We start from the raw sequence: 19,985 nt of genomic DNA on the forward strand, positions 1-19,985 counted from the left end.
ATCAACAATCCTTCAAGAAATTCCCTATGTCAATGTCATAGTAGACAGGTACACTTTTTCTCATCAAAACATCAGTATGCATCAGGGATACTGGCCAGAAATGCTATCTAGGGGAAAATAGGATTCTAATCTGCAAGAGGTAGATGCATGTTATAGGAGACTCCTACCAGCATAACTAATATCTTTATGATAAAAAAGCAGACAAATGGAAGTAGGATTTTCCTTACATAACTAAGTTACCTTTTATATTTATCACAGCTACCAGCTTATGCCTTTGGACAACATTCTCTTTGACAGCATTCTTTGAAACCATTGCATCTAAGTAATGAATACTTTAAATTGTGTGGAAGTACATAAAATGATACAATATCTTCGTTGAAAGGGACCTTTTAAGGCCATCCATTCCAACTCCCCTGCAATGAGCAGGGACATCTTCAACTACATCCTGTTGGCCAGAGCTCCATCCAACCTGACCTGGAATGTTATCCCCTCTGTTACACCCCCTCAGCACAGGAGGAAACAGGGAGAAGAACTATCTTCCATAGAGCTTGTATTAGACACAAGAACATATTGAGAATCATATGGCAACCTTCAAATAGGAGATCGGCTGCGCTTTTAGAGGTTCAGTTAACCCTGATACACCAAAACTCTTATCAAATAGCACAGTTACTTGTGGAAGACATTTGGACATAGAATACATTTTAAATGGCTCTGTGATGTTTAAACAGATATATAGTTTATATATTTTCATAATTTCCCAAGTAGCAGCACTCTGACAGAAAATTCAAATGAAAAAACAAGGGAAATAAGTAAAAAAATTGTAAAAAGGATTGCAGTAGAGAACCTTTGGGTGAAGACATTAGAGCATTTATTCTAACTAGAATATAGGTAATAGCTCTCAGGCATCCAATACCTAATATATTACCAATCTAGACAACTATTAGCAAAATTTTGAATATCTAAACAACATTTTAAGATTTACAATTTCTTTCTGCTCATGCATCAAGAAGAGAAACATACTCAAATATTACTACTAAAAAGCACTGATACAGGACCAGAGTTGCCATATAATACAAATAGTCACAAGCCTCAAGACGACTGTTATTCAGGGAGCAACCCTAACTATAAAAAATATAAAACACTGAGTTCGTCACAGCAACCAGAACTAGATTTATTTGCTAGGAAAAAAAAAAAAACCTGAATTTACTTCTTCACTTCTGCCATGTTTCAGCCCCCTGCAGAACAATAGTGCTTTCCCCAGCTCTTCAACAGACTACAATGAAATAAACATGCCAGAGTGCAGACACCTTCTACCTTCACCCCAGCCTCTGGTCTCAAAAAAAGCCTCTCTAAACAGCCACAGGTGCACTCAAATCCAAGACTATTCTAATCTACACTGTGGAACTCAAAGCTCTTAACACTGATCAGAGCAGGCACTTCAAGCAAAACACAATGGGGCAACTACACACAATGTATATTTGGAGCTCACTGGCTAAGCAAAGATCTTAAGAAGTTCCTTTCTAAGCCTAAAATTATAATATGCAGTCAAACAAGAAAACAAATAGAAAGCCAGAGACACTTAAAGTTCGCTAAAAATGTTATCTTAGTGTATGATAACCAATTCTCATTCCCTGCTCTACTTTTACATGTGTTGTGGTTGAATCCCAGCTGGCAACTAAGCACCACGTAGCTGCTTGCTTGCTTGCTCACTCCTCCTCCCCCAGGGTGGGCAGGAGAATTGGGAAGAAAAGGTAAGCCTTGCCTTGCAGGTTGAGAAAAGAATAGCTCAATAATTGAGACAAAATAATCTAACTCCCTATCCTAAACAAAAGAAACCTCACCTTCATGTACCACATCATATTCCTTCTGCCTCTCCTCCTTCTAACTCCGACACAACTCATCTGCAACCCCCAAGATAATGTAAAAATAAAGCAGTAATAGCAATTCTTGCCTCTGTCATTAATGCTTAGACCTTTGGGAGGTCTCTAGGAATTAGATCATAGGAGGTTAAATGACTCAGTAAGGCACTGAAAATCAAGTGTTTTACAGCAAGTAAAATTAGTAGGAAAAGTTAAGTCCCATATATAAACTCATGCCAGCTCACAATGGATATCTATATAACTAGTTAGAAATTCTTTTATGACATTTTTGCAGTAACATAAAAATTATGAAAATTTTAATTTACATTTATATTGTTTTACTTCAATGTTAGAAGCTCACAAATTTCTGTTAATAAAGTGTTAGGAACATTTACTGTTGGTTTATAAACATTGCATATTATGTACTACAAGCAATAATGACATTTCAGTATGCACCTGGATTTTGAAGATATTTACAAAATAACATTTAATAACTTTATATTGCTATGGGCTTAACAGTAACAAAAGTTACAAGGCATATCAATATGACATAAGCTGTTAGCATGTTTGCCATTTTAAATGGCAATGCCATCAAAGCTTCAAACTATTTTTAGAAAAGAATCTTTCTTCCTGAAAATATTACAATTATGTAATGAAAAGTCCCAGGCAGCCTGCTACAATGCATTTGATACTATGTAAGCATATCAGGCTGCTATTCTTGTCACAGCATCTGCCAAGATAATTTTTGGGTTTGTTACTGCAAACTATTTGATTGCCATTACACCTTGACGCAGCCAAGAGCAAATGGTGGTCTGTGTTTATTAACTTTGCTTGGATCCTTGTCTTTTTTAATCAAGCATATGTTTTATATCAACCTGTAAATGACAGAAAGAACAGTGGATGGATATTTGTAACCTGCTCAGGTCCCAAGAGTAACAAAATTCTTCCTTAGAACAAGGGATTGTTAATGGGCTAGTCAGAGATCTTCTGATGTGACATGCATCAGTAAAAGAGACCACGTGGTTCTTATTTTACTTCTGACGCTCTTCACACCCTCGCCTAAGTAACTTCCACTTCAGAAGGGGACAGAAACTTCAGATATTTTAAATAAACACTATAATCTGCATTTTACCTGAAAATTTACATTGGAGGACTAGTCCAAATTAGCTAATTCCTTAGCCAAGGGCATGGTGAATGTAAAACAGACAAGATGACACTTTATAAAGGTGCAGAGGTCCTCTACACATTATCCCATACCATTCAGCCAGTCACAGTAATTCATGACTAACACCCCCAAAGGCAGGAGATGCAGAAACATCTTCCAGCAATAAATGACATTAAGAAAATTTTCCAGCAAACACTGCAGGAGCAGGCAGCACTTAGGAACACATATCCTGGACAGAAATTGCCATTTGTGTCATCATTTGTAGAGTACTTCTTGTAACAACCTGAACAACTTTCAGAGCAGAAATATTTAAACTGTCTTAGCTAAGATTCCCTATATTGCTAGAGGCTTAAGGAATACTTAACTAATAATAACTTACTGATGATTTTTTTCATTTTTGAACCTAAAAGGTTACACAAGGGCCAATGCACTTAAAGGAAAATGCCCTGAATTTCCAATGAGACTGCAAGCTGAACTTACCAGTTTGTTTGGATAACGTAAAACCACTGGCTGTACAGGAACCCCGGGAATAAATGCTCCTAGAAGGCACACACAATACATAATTAATTTATAGTGCATTTTGGTAGAGAAGAAATTTACTGCAGCAAGAAAAAATTATAAACTAACAGACTGATAGGAAGTAGTTGATGGTGAAAAAACAGGATCTGAAAGTAGCCTCAAAAGTAATCAAAAAAGCAAGCATTGGAGAACGACAATGTATATCCTCCTTTTCAGCAGACAGCTAATTAAAAATGTTTGCTTACATTATCTAAATTATCCTCTACCACTTATACATATTGTCATTTACAAGTCAAAGCTTAGTAAAAAAATCAGCTCAATAAATTAATATTAAAAAAAATGAGCATGCACAAGATGTTTATTAATTTATTCCCTGTGGTCAACCATATTTTTGGTAAAGACCTTAGGCTTTCTTATATAAAAGAAGCTTTCTATTTTTATCTGAAAAATAATAATTTATAGGCAATTTGTCATCTCTGAAATAACAGAATTAATGTCGCTTCTATTCTGTAGCTATGGAAAAACTAATAGTTACAAATTGAACTAGAGCTATTATTCAGAAGCATTGCTTCACTTCATGGAAAAATTACTGCTCTGATAAATAAGCAACACAAGTTCTATGTCATTTGCTAAGCATTTTCTAATACAAAGATTGGGTAAGCATGATATGTAGCTTGTTAAAGACTTCTCTTAACACCTCTTTCTCTCATAAAGAAATTAAGAGTTTCACTCAAATTATCTTATTCTTGACAATTTACTAAGGTCTCCCTCATAGTCCAATTACAATTAAGAACTGAATAATCAAGTACACTGTATTCCTAGCACAACATTTGCTTTACAAAATAACTGTCAAGACTTAAAGGGAATAATTGTTTATGAAGTATAAACATCTTTAAATGAAGGTGGTCTGTACAGAATCCTTAAGAGATCTGGAGGCCAGTGGTACCTTCTGCTCAGTCTCAAAGAACAGTCTAAGCAACTTTTGAAATAATCCGAAGCTGACAAAAGCTGACTGGTAGATGACCACACTACCATTTAAACACAAAACCAAGAAAATGTGTAGTAAGAGCAAGGAGCATAGGCCATGTTAGCAGAATGGGGAAAGGCATCCTGATAGAAATAACTTGAACAGAGACCTAAAGTAATGTGATATAAGTGAGGAATTTTGAAGCAAAGGATTTCTGGAAGGCTAGATGGATACAGATGCAGGTTTCAGTAAGAAAAGTGAGAGAGTTAAGAGGCAGACAGCAGCATGTACTAGACTAGAGCAGAGGAATATAGAGTGAAAATGTAAGGACGAAATACATGGTGTCTGAAATGTCTATGGCACAGAGGGAGGGAAATCAGGGCTTCACATGAAGGATTCAGGCTAGCTTTCAAAGCATGGTCAGGATTCAGGTGGAGAGAGAAAGAGAGCAAAGAGCTACAGAAGTAGATGTTTCCCTAATCACCATTCCATCATCTAAAAAGGTAAGAGCAGAGAGAAAAGTCTGAGATTCCTTTAGCCAAATGAATCAGTGCAAGGAACCACAGTGCTGACTCACTGCATGATATTCTAAAGCCATATTTAAATTGCAAGCCAAACAAAACGCAAGACATACAGTAAGACTAGAAACTAGGAAGTCAAAAAACACATTCACAACTCCCTTGCTCACTGAAGTTTCTTCATTGACCATCTCTCTACCTACATGATAAAAGCAAGTTTACATTAAAGATCAGTGGTTTACTGCAGTACTGGCATTTTTCCCTACTGGAAATGCAGTTTACAGCTGCAGCAATGTTCAGCATTACACCCTCTACTAATCTGATAAACTAAAAGGGTAATACTACTGAAAAGAGTTTAGAACATGGATGTTAAGTAAAAATGGTAAAAAATGGAAGCCTCTGTAACAGTGTTACATGGGAAACATTTTCATGCCATCTTTACCAGAATGCAACTCCAGAGAAGAGTTAGAGAGGGATCAGCCAGACACAACACAGCAACAAACACTGGGCAGCCTGAAACAGATACACTACAAAGCTTAAGGTAGCAAAGAATATCTAAATGCTGCATAACAGACCCAAAGTAGGAAATGGAGGGGGCAAGGAAACAAAAAAGCAAAAAGACACAACCACAAAAAAAAACCCAGGAAGAAACATTATTCCTCCAGCTCATATGCATCTCAGAAGCCAAGAAAAAACCTGAATCATTGAAATTGTTTGAAAATTGAAATGGTAGAATTACAATCTTCCTGCAGCATAAAATTTATATTCAAATTTCACCCTATTGCAAGGTATTAAACTCAACTTCGGCAACAGCAAGCAAATTAAAATGCAACTGGTATTTCAGAAAATGAAGATACAAGGACATTCTGTAGAGAACAGAGAAATGAGCATAATACCTACCAGGTTTGAATGTAATTAGACAGGATCGGTTTGTGCAAGTGCCCTCTGGGAATATCATTATCTTGAAGTAAAAAAAAAAGTTGACTTTTAAGAACTATTTCAATGTGAGTTTATTTATAAACACATATTTTCAAAGCTGCCATTAACTGATTACAGCAAAAATGTTCTCAGGGAAAAACAGTTCAGTTAGAGTAAAAAGAAATGTTGCTGAAGATGTCAAGTAAAGTCCTACCTTAATAGTAAAAAATATTTTTCTTTATCTGTGATTTTGCCTCTTTCTTGCCCTCCAATAATAATTCTATTTATTGGAACACTGACAATGACCAGAAAGACTTGTTAAGTATGAGTATTTTCGCCGAAGATTTTGGTGCTAGAAAAAGTATCATAATCTGTTGTGTACCAGAACAAAATTCCTGCTTCCAGGCTACCTGCTTCCAGGCTAAGAAAAGACAGGTATTTTCTCTTTGCTATTACTTGGCATATGCACAGATGCCCAAAGGACAGAGACTGAAAATACCTGAACAGAATTCTAAAAAAAGGAGCAAAAACACTTAAGTTGAATCAATTCAGCAGAAGAGGGTAAACTGTACAAAAACAAAGGCCCCCCACCCGATCCATATTATAAGGGAAAAAAGCAATGGACTAGAAGTAACATTACTAGTTTTATTGCCCACTCTGTCCTAGCTTGCTTTGAAATCTAATGATGAAAGACATGATACAAAAGCTACAAATCACCTGTCACACTGTTTATAGCTGTTTATAACATGTCTGCAGTCCAGTATGCAGAGGTATACCCACTCTTAGCAGCAATAATCCCATAAAAAATATACAGTACCTTAACCTCAAAAAAATCACAGGAATGCTTCAAATTTGCAAAATAATCACATGCTTCTAGGAATTTGAGATATTATATAGTCACCCTTTCCTTCCCATTGCTCTCTTTCGAGGCACATTATACAAAGTCACATTTTAGGTACAGAAAAAAGCCCCGAGCCACGTATTTTATCCTTGTTTTCATCACGTGTTTTAATAGAGGTTGTTATTGGAACGTCCAAATTTTTTGGGCTGCCTTGTCCGGTATCACATCTCCAACAATGGCAATGCCAAATCTTGCAAAGGGCGAGAAGACAGTACTTTCCCAGGTATTCTGTTGAGCCCTTTATTTTTTTTCTTAGAGGACTTCCTCACCTGCTGTGGCCTGTCCATTTAGTACCACTTAAGAGCTGTCTAGCCATGTACTTACCCAGTTTTCCTCAAAACACAATGCAATGAGAGACAGGTAGAATGTAAGAACATTTCATCTTCTAGGAAGAGGGGATGGGGTAAATTTCACACACACACCACCTCAAACCATCTAAATCCACCCACAATGAGAAAAGCAAACTGCATTTCCAAAGCCTGGAAATGCCAAATACTATCTCTTGCAGAGTAGCAGCATACAGTACCTGTGGCCATTTACCATCAGACTGGGCACGCCTCTTTATCTCTTCAACAGTTTTCCTGCGAGAATCCTGGTCTGACCGAGATACAAATACTGGTCGAATATATTTGATCAGAGCTGAAGAGGAGGGAAAACAAAAACAAGGACCAGCCTTTATTTTCGCTTGAAAAAGATCCCCCATGCCCTCCATACATCCCCACCCCTCCAATTACTCCTCTGGAAAAAATTTTTTGTTAAAAGAACATAACTGCTTTACTATATTACACTGCAAAATTGAATACTCAGCTGAATTACTGCTGCTTTATTGAAATATTTTCATAAGTTTCTGTGAGGAAAACAGTTTTCAAAATTTTGGCATTTTTGCAGTTTTTCAGTTTTTAATAGATCAATACATATGACATAGATAGTGTAAAACATGGTGGTATGTATTATGCAATTTTCTGCAACAATGCAGCTGTGGCTGTCTATAGGCTATTTCCTCCTTCCACAAAAACACGAAGTCTATAGCCACTCCCATACTAGCAAAGCAGCAGGAATCTCCCTGCTAAATAAGTGCTTGCAAAAAACATCCTGTCAGTCAAACTGTCTCTGTCTTTAGAGCTTTTGTCTTCCATGACAGCTCAAAGGGAGATGGGGAGCTCAAGGGACAGCACTAAAGATATTATATACACTGATGTTATTTTTTGTGAAGAATCAATGTCAACAGAAAAGGTATGCTCATTTTCTCAGTTGTCATTTGTTTGCCTGTTCCTCATACCAGATGAATTAGATCTCAGACATCCTTTCTGGCTCAGTAGGAAGCCTCTTGTATGTAGCCAGACACAAAATTAACATGAGCAAAAACTCAGAAATCAGTCCACAAGATACTCTCCTCCATGCATGTCTGTCACAAGGACACCAAAGACTTTCAAAACTTTGAAAATAATTAAGAAGCCCATACAGCTCTTTTGCAGTGTTCAAAAGCACTACAGAGAAGTACCTTCAAATATAGTGCTTCATGCCTTTATTTAAGCAGGTTGTCTTCCAAAACAATATTTTTTGTATCATATTATCTTACTTGAAGGTTCAAGAGTCACTAAAACATTAGCTATTCTACTTGCCTCAAATACAGTTTTCATTTTTCCAGCCACTGTGAGAAGAGTTCACTGACACTGTATAATCTGCTTTTGCCAAGGACAGACTTGCTACATTAACAGATCAGCCAGTGCTTAAAGGGTGAAGAAAAAACAGTCTAAGGAATTACAGCCCTGTACTCAGCAAAAGCTGCTGGTTATGGTGTTATCCCACTGGAAGTTTAGCCATCAACTCACCAAAATCACTCCAATTATGAAGGTTCTGAGAAATAATCTGTCAAACCTTACAGCAAGTTCCCAAACATTCAGCCAGCCTCTGAAATATTAGTTTTATTCCATAAGCTGCCACAGTTCAGGAGATAGTGTATCAGAAAAGCTACCTTACTCTTGTACTTTTTCCTACTTGCCTGCTCTAAGACAATATCTACAGAACAGTGCTTGTCAGGGGAGCGAAGATCATCTTTGGCCAGCTGGGGTTACTATCAAGGTGAGGTAAAAACAAACAAAAAAGCCCCAAAACAAACCGGAAAAAGACTAACACAAAGAATAGGAAAAAAACCCCACAAACACAGAACAAGCAATAAAAATAACAAGGGATACCATACTTGGTATCAGAATTGTTTTCTTCTTAGTGATCCTACTCCTGATTTTGCCCCACTGTTGCAATTTACTACTCCAAAGCAAAAACATTATAAAGTAAAGGAAAGCAAAAGATCCAATATTCCCAGCCTTCACTTGGAAGTTTCTTTTACATTTAGTCCAAATGACAGGATTTCGGTTACTTCAGGCCAAGGAATGAATAAGGTAATTCCAGAACTCCCAGGCTCTTTTCTGAGTACATGCTGCAAGCAGGGTCTTATTTATCACACATGAAATTAAGCAAGCAGACAGATTTTTCTTTAGGCAGTGTGACAGAAAACATCAGACTACACTGAATTCATCTGTATCTGAGTACTGTACAGGCAAGATGTGCCAACTTGGGAACTTTACTGTTACAACCTTCCCAAAAGCAAGCTACTGTAATGTTACTAAGCTCCAGAGGAACACCAGGTGGGTAATCTTACAAATGACCAGCACCACAAACAGCAACACACCCCTGTGCACAGAAAAATTACTCTGGTATGCTAAAAGACAGAGGCAACAGAAAGATTCTTATGTATTTGTCCTGCCTATTGAATTAGCTGATTAGGGTAGTTACATTAAGCCATACCTCCTTAGACATTGGACTAAAAAAGATGACAGAATTCTTGTTTTAATGTTAAACAGCAACTGAAGATCCTGTGAAATGCCAGCTACCAGGCCCTTAGTGGTTAAGTCCAGCACTTTAAGTGAACCTGAAACTCTCAGTCATCAGTGAAAAGCTGAATATACACACCAGGGGAAGCTAAATTTTACTTTTCCTAACCACTTCTGAAAACAGAGCACAAGGCTACACAGATCTTTACTTTCACCACATACTTTCATGTTCAGTAAACACACAAATCTGGCTGTACCAAGTCGATCTGTGCAAGGAAGTCAGGAGCAGGGACAAAGGTGTGTAAAGAGAAGCCGAAAACCATATCAAATAGGCAGCCAAGATGAGACTGTGGTCAGAAGTCAACGTGAAGCACAGGAAGGTAGTACCTAAGGTAGCGTGTGATGCAAGGAATAGGCAGGACTAGGGCAAAGTCAAGCCAAAAGTGAAAGCATAAAATGCTTCAGACAGCTGGCACACTGAGCAACTATAAGGAAACAAGCAGAATTCTGCAACATGTTCAATAAACAGAACATAATCATATCCTTCTCTGCTCAGCAATTTAACTGTCCAATACTGGCTGAAACCAGATAGTGAAGACCACAGCTCAAGTGTTCAGAGATTCTGAAAAATGTGCCTGCCCAGCTCCTCTCACTCCATTAAAACCACCCTTGAATTATCAAATCTAGTGGGCAAAGACAGAGAATCCATCAATTCACAAAATTGATCTTGTGAGTGTCGTTATTTCAGCTTTTTCTCTAGCAATAGCATTCCCAATTTCAGATCATAAAAGGAATCCTGAGGACAGCTGTCATGCTGTATTCTACCTTCTTAGGCAGGCATTTAATATGCAATTTAAATAGTGCTCCCAGTAAATCATTAAAACCTCTGCCTCTCGGGACAGCCAGAATGCCACAGATATTCTAACTAACTGAAAGTTGCTTGAAGCAGCCTTTTTAAAGAGAGCCTGCAAAAACTAAGTACTGCTTTAATTATTAGCAGGGTGGCAGCTACAACTGATTTCAGAACTGTAATTCCCATGCAATCAATTTCAGCACCAGCACAATGCATAAGCAACCCCCTTTTTTTCTCCATGAAAAGCTGAACACATACTGTTGGTGTCTTTAAACTTTTTAGGATGACAGCAAGGAAAAAATTATTTTCCCTCTCTCTTTGCAGGCAACTATGTGTGAGGAAACCTTGTTTCAATTCAAGACAAAAAGTGCTGTATAACACACAACAGCAGAAAGTATTGTAGCAAGCTATTTACACACTGGAAACATCACCACTGGTTCTACAAGGCACCTGAGAACACCAAAAGCCATGGAACAGACATGGGGCATTACATACAATTCTTTTAAAATGTATCTGTATACACATTTTTGAGTGGGCAGTTACATTTTCACTACTGTAGAATCAGCAACAAAGTGATAGCTGCAAAAGCAGAGACTGCTGAAGTTGAGGCTTTCACTTGGCCTCTCTCCTAAACAACACAAAACCCCACCACTACATTTTCCTGACACTCTAAGGGAATTCCACAGAGGAAGCACTACTGGCTCTGATTGCCTTTAACACCAGGTAAGCTATACAAGTGGCCTGTAGTGAGATATCCATTTACAGTATTTACTCCACACTATAGAAAAAATACAGTTATTTTTCTAATAGCAGTCACCATGTTGTGTATTCTATATTTAGGGGTACAAAACCCATGATGGATAAACGTTGAAAAGCTCTGTCTTGGGCTTAGTAATCAAGAGTTGCCTTATTCAAATGTACATGCTCACGAAGTTCTGAACTCATAACTTTTCTAATGAAATAACATCTAATATGAAAATGGCTCTTTTCTGTAGAGAAAAGAAGAAAAGAAAGCTACAAGAGGATCAAAAGTACTCTGAAAGTTATAGGTAAGAAAGCCATTAATGTTTTCTTACAATTACTTCCTGCGTATATGGACACAGAGACCTTAAAAAAAACCTCAAGAAACATACATACACCAAATACACAAAGTTGTATCAATGCACAAAACTCAATTCAAGCAAAATTAGGATCTTTTGCACTTGGAACTACATTGCTCTTACAAAAGAAGTGTTATTGTAGTCAATGATACGCTATAAGAGATTTGTAAAGCCGGTGGTGGTATCTTATTTTATATATATGACTTATATATAATATATAAACTTATTTGACTCAAGTCTGAATTGATTACCGAGGATAAAGACATGTCAAGAAAACTTCTCCAAGTCTGAATAAATGCTTAGCAGACGGACCACCTGACTGCAGGCATGCCAAGTATTCATGGGGTAGAGGCAGCATTAATGGGAAAGTTCTCCTCCCTGCTTCAAAGAGAAAGGCAGGAAACAATGCAGCCTATAGGACAAGGAAAGATCAGTAGCAGGAAGTAAATAATCAGTGTCCTCTTTAGCTTTAACAGAAGCAAATTTTCGTATTTGGGTTGGTCTTTCAAAACATGACCCATTTCCTTTAAGGACTCCTTGAGGGACAAAGACTTCTTTTTTACCTCAGACACCTGCAATACCTGTATGTGGACACGGTTAGCTTTCTGCTGCCAATCTAAAAAAGTATTTAAGGAAGGCAGCAGTATTGGTTTGAAGGTTTCCTATATACTGCAGTTTGTAACTTTAATAAATGATATTAACTAGTGATGGTAGTTTAAAATCATTCCAGTAGCAGTTTAAATGAGAAGTAATTTTTATAGAATTTTCCAGGACTCCAAGCCAAATGATAAACACATACCTATAACACACAGGTGACAATGCAGAGAAGCTCTGAGAGAGCTTCTGTGAGACTGAAATCTTGCAGGACCATCTGGGTGCCCACAGTCTGAAGAAAACATTGAATTTTGAAACAGAGGGTTTTAAAGTAGAAGATGAAATGGATAAGCTTGGCAACAACTTCAAGATGCTGCTCAGAAATAGAGAGCTCAAGTGTTTACTCAGGGCAGGCTACAATGCCAACATATCATAGGATGCTGGCATTCATCCTGGTGACCTCAGTGTCCAAGCCCCTGATTTACAGTGTATAAAAGAGAAGAAATCTGTAATGCCTTCACCTTAGAACAGATTTTTCCATAAGGAGTTTAAGGACTGTTTTAGCGAATTTCATAAGTGTTTCAATGTGAGAGTCTCACAGAAGAGCTATGGGCTTACCACAGTTGTCTTCCTTGCGTTTGGAAGGGGTGACGGGGAGCAATTGGGATGCAGGACTAAAGGATTAGATTGCACAACAGACTGGTGGGTAATTTGGCACCTTTTAAACTTTGAGATGAAAACATACCCAGCTACCCAGGCATAAATACTTTCCCCTGAATTACTTTTATTCTCATCTTTTAGTCATGATGTTTGAGAAAGGCTTATAACGCACTTTCAAAAAATGAACTTGAACAAAAAAATCACTAGTTTACTAGATGTGGAAAAAACCATCTACAACAGAACTGACAGCTTTATAGCACTGTATGATTCTCCATTTCTCTGCAGGTCTGCTGTGTTCTGCCAAACACAAATTACCTCCTTCCCCTTTATAAACTTAAGGTTTATCATCCCATGCATTTCACAGGTACCAAGTCCCTCTCCTATTCAGAGAGTGGTGTTAGAGATATTGAGAAGCTGCCTAAAGTTTAAATTAACTTTCCACTTATATTTAGTTTCCAAAAGTTCAGACCGCTGAAAATGTTCAAATCATAAAAGTGGGCCAAGTCTCCATCAATTCATATTTACTGATAAATTCCATGTCAGTATTTCTGCAGCAGGACCAATCATTGCACCAATGAAAAACTACTTTTATCCAGGTTGCTCCAACAGCCAAAAATAAGACAGTGAAGTGTAACTATTCAGAATTTATGTATAAACCTTGTTCTGACTTGAAGTGTGATTCAGTAGACAAAACAAGGAAGTTTAAGGATCTGTACTGATAAATTGCTCTGACTTCTTCAGACCATGTAAAGTATAACAGAATCCTACACGCCATTTTCCCACTGTAAGACAGAAGTGGTCCAGCAAAGTTCACATCTTCAATCTACCAAAACTCTGGAAAGTCATTGTATAGAAACATACATCTTCCTTCAGCATCATGACATAGTCCATCTGTTTGGCACTCTCTACTTTCCAGATACTGATTTTTTAAAATAATTGAAAAATACTGTTTATATTTGGGCAAGCAGTTCCTCCCCAGAGTTTGTTAACTTTGTGTGTGTGCCAAACGGATAATTTTCTTCACTACTGACCACTGACTGAAGAGTTCATTACTCTTTTCCCATAACCGAAGAGCATTTTTAAATCTGGTTTTCTTTGTTTTCCTAAAAAGGATGAAGATATCTATAAGAGTCACAAGACATAAGTCTGCTTCTGAAATTGGACTTTGTAAACCAAGAGAGCTGCCTTCAAGTTACACAGCAATAAAAACCCTCATACACAAATCCAGTTGTGGAGTACTTCCATTCCCATAAAGAACAGGCTTTTAATCATCTGGACTTTCAAGTGGATCAGAAGCTTAATATTCCATGACTGACTAACTAAGGGTACAATAATATAGGCAGCTGTTCCAGAAACCTATTAAAATGCTTGCAGAACCAATCTTAGTAACTATTCAGCAATGAGATAATTTTGTGCCTGCTAGAGCACCTGATCTCTCCGGTATACAATGTACAATGTCTTAATAAATACTGTCATTACATCAAAAACCCAATTTATTTATATCATACTTGAATATAGAGGATGAGGATGTACTCTTCACCCAAAGTCCTCATCCTGTGAAATTAAATTTCCTCTACCACTTCATTTTTTACATATTTAAGTCTGCTCAGATAGTCAAATGAATGTACTTTATTCAAAGCTTCCCAGAAGATTCAGAATAACCATTCACAAGACTCAAGAGCCTTGTGAATGGTTATGATGTGTGAATGGTTATGAGACAGTAAGTTTACAAATATCAGTGACTGGCTCCACTGACTGAAGATGGTGCATCAAGCTTGCAGGACTTACTAAACTGAAGAACACATAACATGATTCTGACCTCTCTGGGATAAATTCTGGATGAATATCTAGAGTGTTGACAATTCACCAGGCAATCCAACAAAAACATGAGCACATTATCATATAAGCACAAGAGAAATATCAGTGGTCCAATAACATCAAATTTATCTTTCTTTATGTGTGTGCATGTAGAGAGGTGTAAATAACATTGGGATTAAAATACTAGATCAAAGGAGAGGATAGTCAACACTGTGTACTTCACAGAAAACTCCTCTCAAAGCAGTAAAAGAGATTAAAAAATTAGTTTTACAGGTAAGTTCTCAGGTAATTTTTAAGCCAAACTAATCAATACAGTGATTACTACCTCTCTGTTAAGGTCCATTTACTTAAAGAACACAAACTGCTATAATTAATGTTGCTCATATAAAAGTCCACCCCTAAAAACAAAAATGGTTTTTGAACTCTTAATCCCAGTTGCGACCTTTGGTATGCCCCACTTCTGTGGCATTTCTGTGAACGCTTCACAAGTGACTACATAACTTTTGTGGCTGTACAGCATAAAGCAAATGCAGCTTTATGCAAGACAAAACATTCATTTATTTGACTGCACTGTACATTCCAGTAATGTTCCATCAAATCACTACACGTTCTCTTTTTCTGTAACTGGTTTTACTCACATATGAACTAAATGAAGTGAATATTTTTTAAAATGTATTGCAGGAAGTCTAGACTTTCAACAGAATCTTGTAAGTCACCTCAAAATTAAACTAGATATTTAGAAAATAATTTGATCTTCTTGATAAACATTATTTGTGTTACATTCAGGGGAACTACAATCTCCATATCTCTATATATTCTCCTGCTTCCCACTGAATCTACTACATGGGATACTTAAATAGCCATTATAACACTGTCAAATGCTATTCTGCCATTTCATCAAATTGCAGTAGCACAACAGGGACTGGAGTTACCTCATTTAATTTGGGTCCTCCAGACAGACTCCTTCAAATCAAAGGGAGTTACACACACACACACACACAACTTTTATTTTGCTGAGCCAGCAATTATTAAACAGTCAACGGAGTCACCTGAGAAGATAAATTGGCCTCTGCTTCTATGTCTGGACTGCCCCTAAAGCCCAACTTGGCCTGGATACACCTATGCTGCACATGACTGCCAACATACAGTATCTTCTTTCAGTACTGAACAAGGGAGTTCAATTTCTTTTTGTTTTCACGTTATGCTTGTTTGCATACACTTGTTTTCAAAAACACATGCCTGCCTGTGCCCTTTTTCTTTTGGTTCAAAGCATTTATTCATTTTTACATAGATTTTTCACTGTCACAAATTTCTGAATGCCATTAGTAAGATATTCAACGAAACTACAGATCTGGCCTGAATTTTACCTCATAGAGGCAGACCCTTATATGACAAGATTCCTTAAATAAACTTCCATAGCTAACCACTCACCCTTTGTAGTCATGTCTCAGCTTCCGGTTTTGAACGTAACCCTAAAAACACATTGCCTAATTAAATTTTAGAATGATGTCAGCACCAACAGCCTGATTCCACTTAGTTGCAAAGGAACTCAAAGCTTTTGCTTAGACTTTTACATTTAAGAGTCCTACCCATGGCCAAAGTAAAGTCCTTTGTCACTTATTCTATCACCCATAAAAATCAACACAATGAGACAAAGGGATATTCATTGAACTTTGCTGGTCACTAGACACAAGATGGTGGGTTTCCCCAGAATGCTTCCACACAGACTTTGGTTAGAAGTCTAGAAGCCCAAAAGCTTACACAATTTTTTGCCTGCCACAACTGCATGAAAAATCACAGGTGTCCCTCAAATATTTGTGAGAACTTACATGAATAATTCCAACGACAGTATTCAAGCACGACTGACTTGGGCATCTGTTTTTCTCATGACTAAACCCAAATGCACACCAACCTGCTCTTGTGCTCACCTCTTACACTCTGCCCGAAACAAACTCATTGATGTGTGAGGATTAGCAGCACTCCCTCAAGGCAGGGTAGTGTTCAGTGCAGACCACATTCCTAAAACACATTTCTGGGAGGGCACCCCAACTCGCACCAAGTCTTTGTGGACTTTCTCTCTAGCATCAGTCTTTGCTTCCACAGCCCCATCCTAATTTGCTTTTCCATCTGGCAGGTCTTAAAATGTTACAAGTTCACTGCAAATTGAACTGTGAGTTCTGTAGGATTGCTTTGACTTCACACAGGGATTCAACTTCGTAGAAAGTGGAAAAAAAATATTCCCCCTCCTGCCCCAATTTTTTCTATTGACATTCAGAAAAAAGAAAAATTCTCATCATATATTATAGCAACATTTCCTTTCTGTTTCAATCCTTCTCATACACACTCAGTGAACTTCCTAAGCAATCTTTTAAAAATTGTTCTTGAAAAATGAAGTATCTACCAACTTACTTCCCCAAACAGGAATATCTTTGCTTTCTGCCTTCATCACAATGGAGGCGAAGGTCATAGTTACTGGAATGGCATCAAAGTAGGAAGAATGGGGAGCCACCGTTAATATTGCTGCTTCTGCTGGCAAGGCCCGTCTGCCTTTTACATTTATCCAGTGGAATCCACCAGCAAGCCACATCATTCTCATTATTGCTTTCAGCAAAATATCCACTATCCTGCAAAGAGTTGGGAAAACAGTTATGTTGCCACAGGATCACCTTAAAATAAAATGAAAAATTACACGCGTGATGAAAGTTCAGATAGGATATGATGCTTAAAACAAAGCTGGAACACCACACACACTTTGTTCTTTTCTTTTTCAGCTGATTTAAAACCACTTTTTAGGTAAGATGCTGTTCAACTTAATTTATACCCGAGCACTAACTCATTCTAGTGTCCAAGACTGTCATTTAGTTCATCATTAATTTTAATTCAGACTAGGACTATTAAGTTTCTTCTACACAATGCCTAGTAAGATTTTCTAGTAACACCTAAAAAGCTCTAAAAATTCAGTCCTGAAATATGCTATTAGGATATTGCCAGATTGCAGTTACCCTGATTCTTGGTTTCAAGTTTACCCAAGCAAAATGGGACAAATGCAGGGCAGAAATTCTCAAATACAGGGAGGCCTACAGGATACATATGAGAGCTCTGGAAATATTTTACTTTCTTCCCTTTCCCCATCTTCTCCTAAAGTGCTCTGGATTTTTGTTTCTTGTAGATTTTTTTTTTGTGGGGTGGAGATTTTTTTTTTTGTCGAGTTTTGTTTTTCTTTTTAAACTGTCTGACAGTCATGAAAAGAGAAACTTTGAATCAACAGAGTACAAAAATCTAACATCACAAATTATAACACTTACAGGGATTGGAGGCTGGAGAGCAGCCTGAAAATTGGAATAAATGAGGAAGGGAGAATATAAAAGATTCAAAATAACTGTATGCAAGACTGAAGGCAGCCAGTTATTCCATTAGTTATTGTATTGATATCACTCCAAATGAAATGTAAAGTGACATGCCTCTGGGGTTCTCAAACTTCTTCCCTCCTGTGATGCAAAACACACCTTTCTTCATGCTAGTGCCAGCTCCTAATTTTAAAGTTTTCTGTAGAAGAGGTGATACACCCCTCCTTTCCTGCTCCTCAAATAGCAGTTTTCATGGATGGGAGGACACTGTCTTACATTCTATCTTAATCAGCATTGCAATATCAAAGCAACCACAGCCTTCAAATAAACACAAAGTATAGGGCAAGCCCTCAGGAAATCAACACAAGTTTTGTCAATTCATCACAGGGTAAAAGACAATGGGGTGAAGCAGTTTAAACAATTTAGAATATGAAATCTGAGCACATTCCATAGAATCAATCTTCATAACCAGAAGCTGACATTACAGGAATAAATGCAATGGAAGATGCCACAACAAAGCTTCACACTACCTCCTCAATAAAGATAAGAAGCCAGAGATTACCAGTGTAATTCTTGGATCACCTGGCAAATCAAAGAGTTGAGGCATTTCTAGTTTCCCACTGGAGGAAAGAATTTAATAATTTTTATATTTTTCTTTTGAAGAGAAAAGGAGATCTCTGAGGTATTTCCCATGTCCTCTATTTCAAACTGCTGAACTTTATAATGATTCTCTCAGTATTCCACCACATCAGTGACTCACTTTCGCCACCAGGAGAGGGGTTTTTCAAGCTCTTGCTCGTCAGATCCCATTGAAGCAATGAATGCAAAAGGCCAGGCCAGCAACATCATAAAAGCAGCAAAAAAGAGTCGAATAGGAAACAGAGTCAAGGTCATGAAGGCAATCTGCAAAATAAAAACAATAATAGAAAAACATTATTCCAACACAAGTCCAGACTGAAAAGGTCAGTGATTCCTAGAAACTGACACCACTTTTTAACTTTAAAATATCTAATGGTAGAAACAGCAGAATACCATTCAATTCCAGATATGCCAGATAAAGTTAAGGAAAAGCACACTTTTCATTATCACAATAGCTGGGCAAGGATGAGTAACAACACATAAGGTGCTGTCTCATGTTGTGCCTAATCTGATGCATCTTCAGGCTGCTGTGGAAAGATTAATTCATATTCTTCTCTTCCCTGATGCAGATCTAGTCATCACGCACTTCCCCTCACTTCCTAAAACAGCTCAACAACCAACTCACTCTGTAGGTGCACAAATCTGGAAATCTAAGGTAGGTGCAGGGAACACACAGCAGGAAAAAAGCCCAACACACCACTTTCAAGCCCTAAGCTACCAGCCCACTGCAGTTAGATTTTACAGTGCTGTTTCTGGTACCATGATCTTGTAACAGGCACAATCTTACTCTCCAGAACAGGATTCCAGTCCCTATGGAGACTCTGCTTTAGGTTGCAGAACTGACAGAAAAAGGATTTTTTTTTTTCTTAGATAGACTAGTTTCCCAGATGAACCAGTAAAACTTCACACACTACAATGGTCAGATGAGCACTAAAGTTACACCAACTCACACAACTCTCCATCCATAGACAAGACTACCACATCTGGCAGTAAATAGAGGAGCATTCTGGGGATGAGAACATCTGCCTTCTAAGTTTCTGAAATGAGAAGGACCAGCCACTAAGAAATGAGTGAAGCAAATGCAGGTGAGGACACAGACCTTTAGAATTCATACTTCCTCCCTCCCTCCCACCCACTCCTCCAAGTCTTCGCCTACTCAGGGCAAAGCTCAATGGCGGGTGACTGGAAGTGAGGTATTCCATCCCTTGACTCCTGCACCAAAGATAATTTTAGTGCCATGTCACAGAATCAAAACAGATGTTGCATTCATAAAGCCAAAAAAGATGGCATAAATGT

At 37.7% G+C, this 19,985-nt stretch overlaps 1 protein-coding gene across 2 annotated transcripts in view; it reads right to left on the reverse strand.

Annotated features, from left to right (window-relative positions):
- Positions 1–19,985, reverse strand: part of LPCAT1 (lysophosphatidylcholine acyltransferase 1) — a 65,176-nt gene that overhangs the window by 40,600 nt on the left and 4,591 nt on the right. For both annotated transcript variants that reach the window (XM_041714666.2, XM_072924424.1), the window contains exons 2-6: positions 18,811–18,953; positions 17,113–17,327; positions 7,374–7,486; positions 5,929–5,989; positions 3,505–3,563 (exon numbers count right to left, since the gene is read on the reverse strand). In XM_041714666.2, coding sequence (XP_041570600.1) covers positions 3,505–3,563; positions 5,929–5,989; positions 7,374–7,486; positions 17,113–17,327; positions 18,811–18,953 — 591 coding nt within the window. The remainder of the gene's footprint in view (positions 1–3,504; positions 3,564–5,928; positions 5,990–7,373; positions 7,487–17,112; positions 17,328–18,810; positions 18,954–19,985) is intronic.

Source organism: Taeniopygia guttata, chromosome 2, assembly GCF_048771995.1.
Source record: "Taeniopygia guttata chromosome 2, bTaeGut7.mat, whole genome shotgun sequence".
Lineage (NCBI taxonomy): Eukaryota > Metazoa > Chordata > Aves > Passeriformes > Estrildidae > Taeniopygia > Taeniopygia guttata.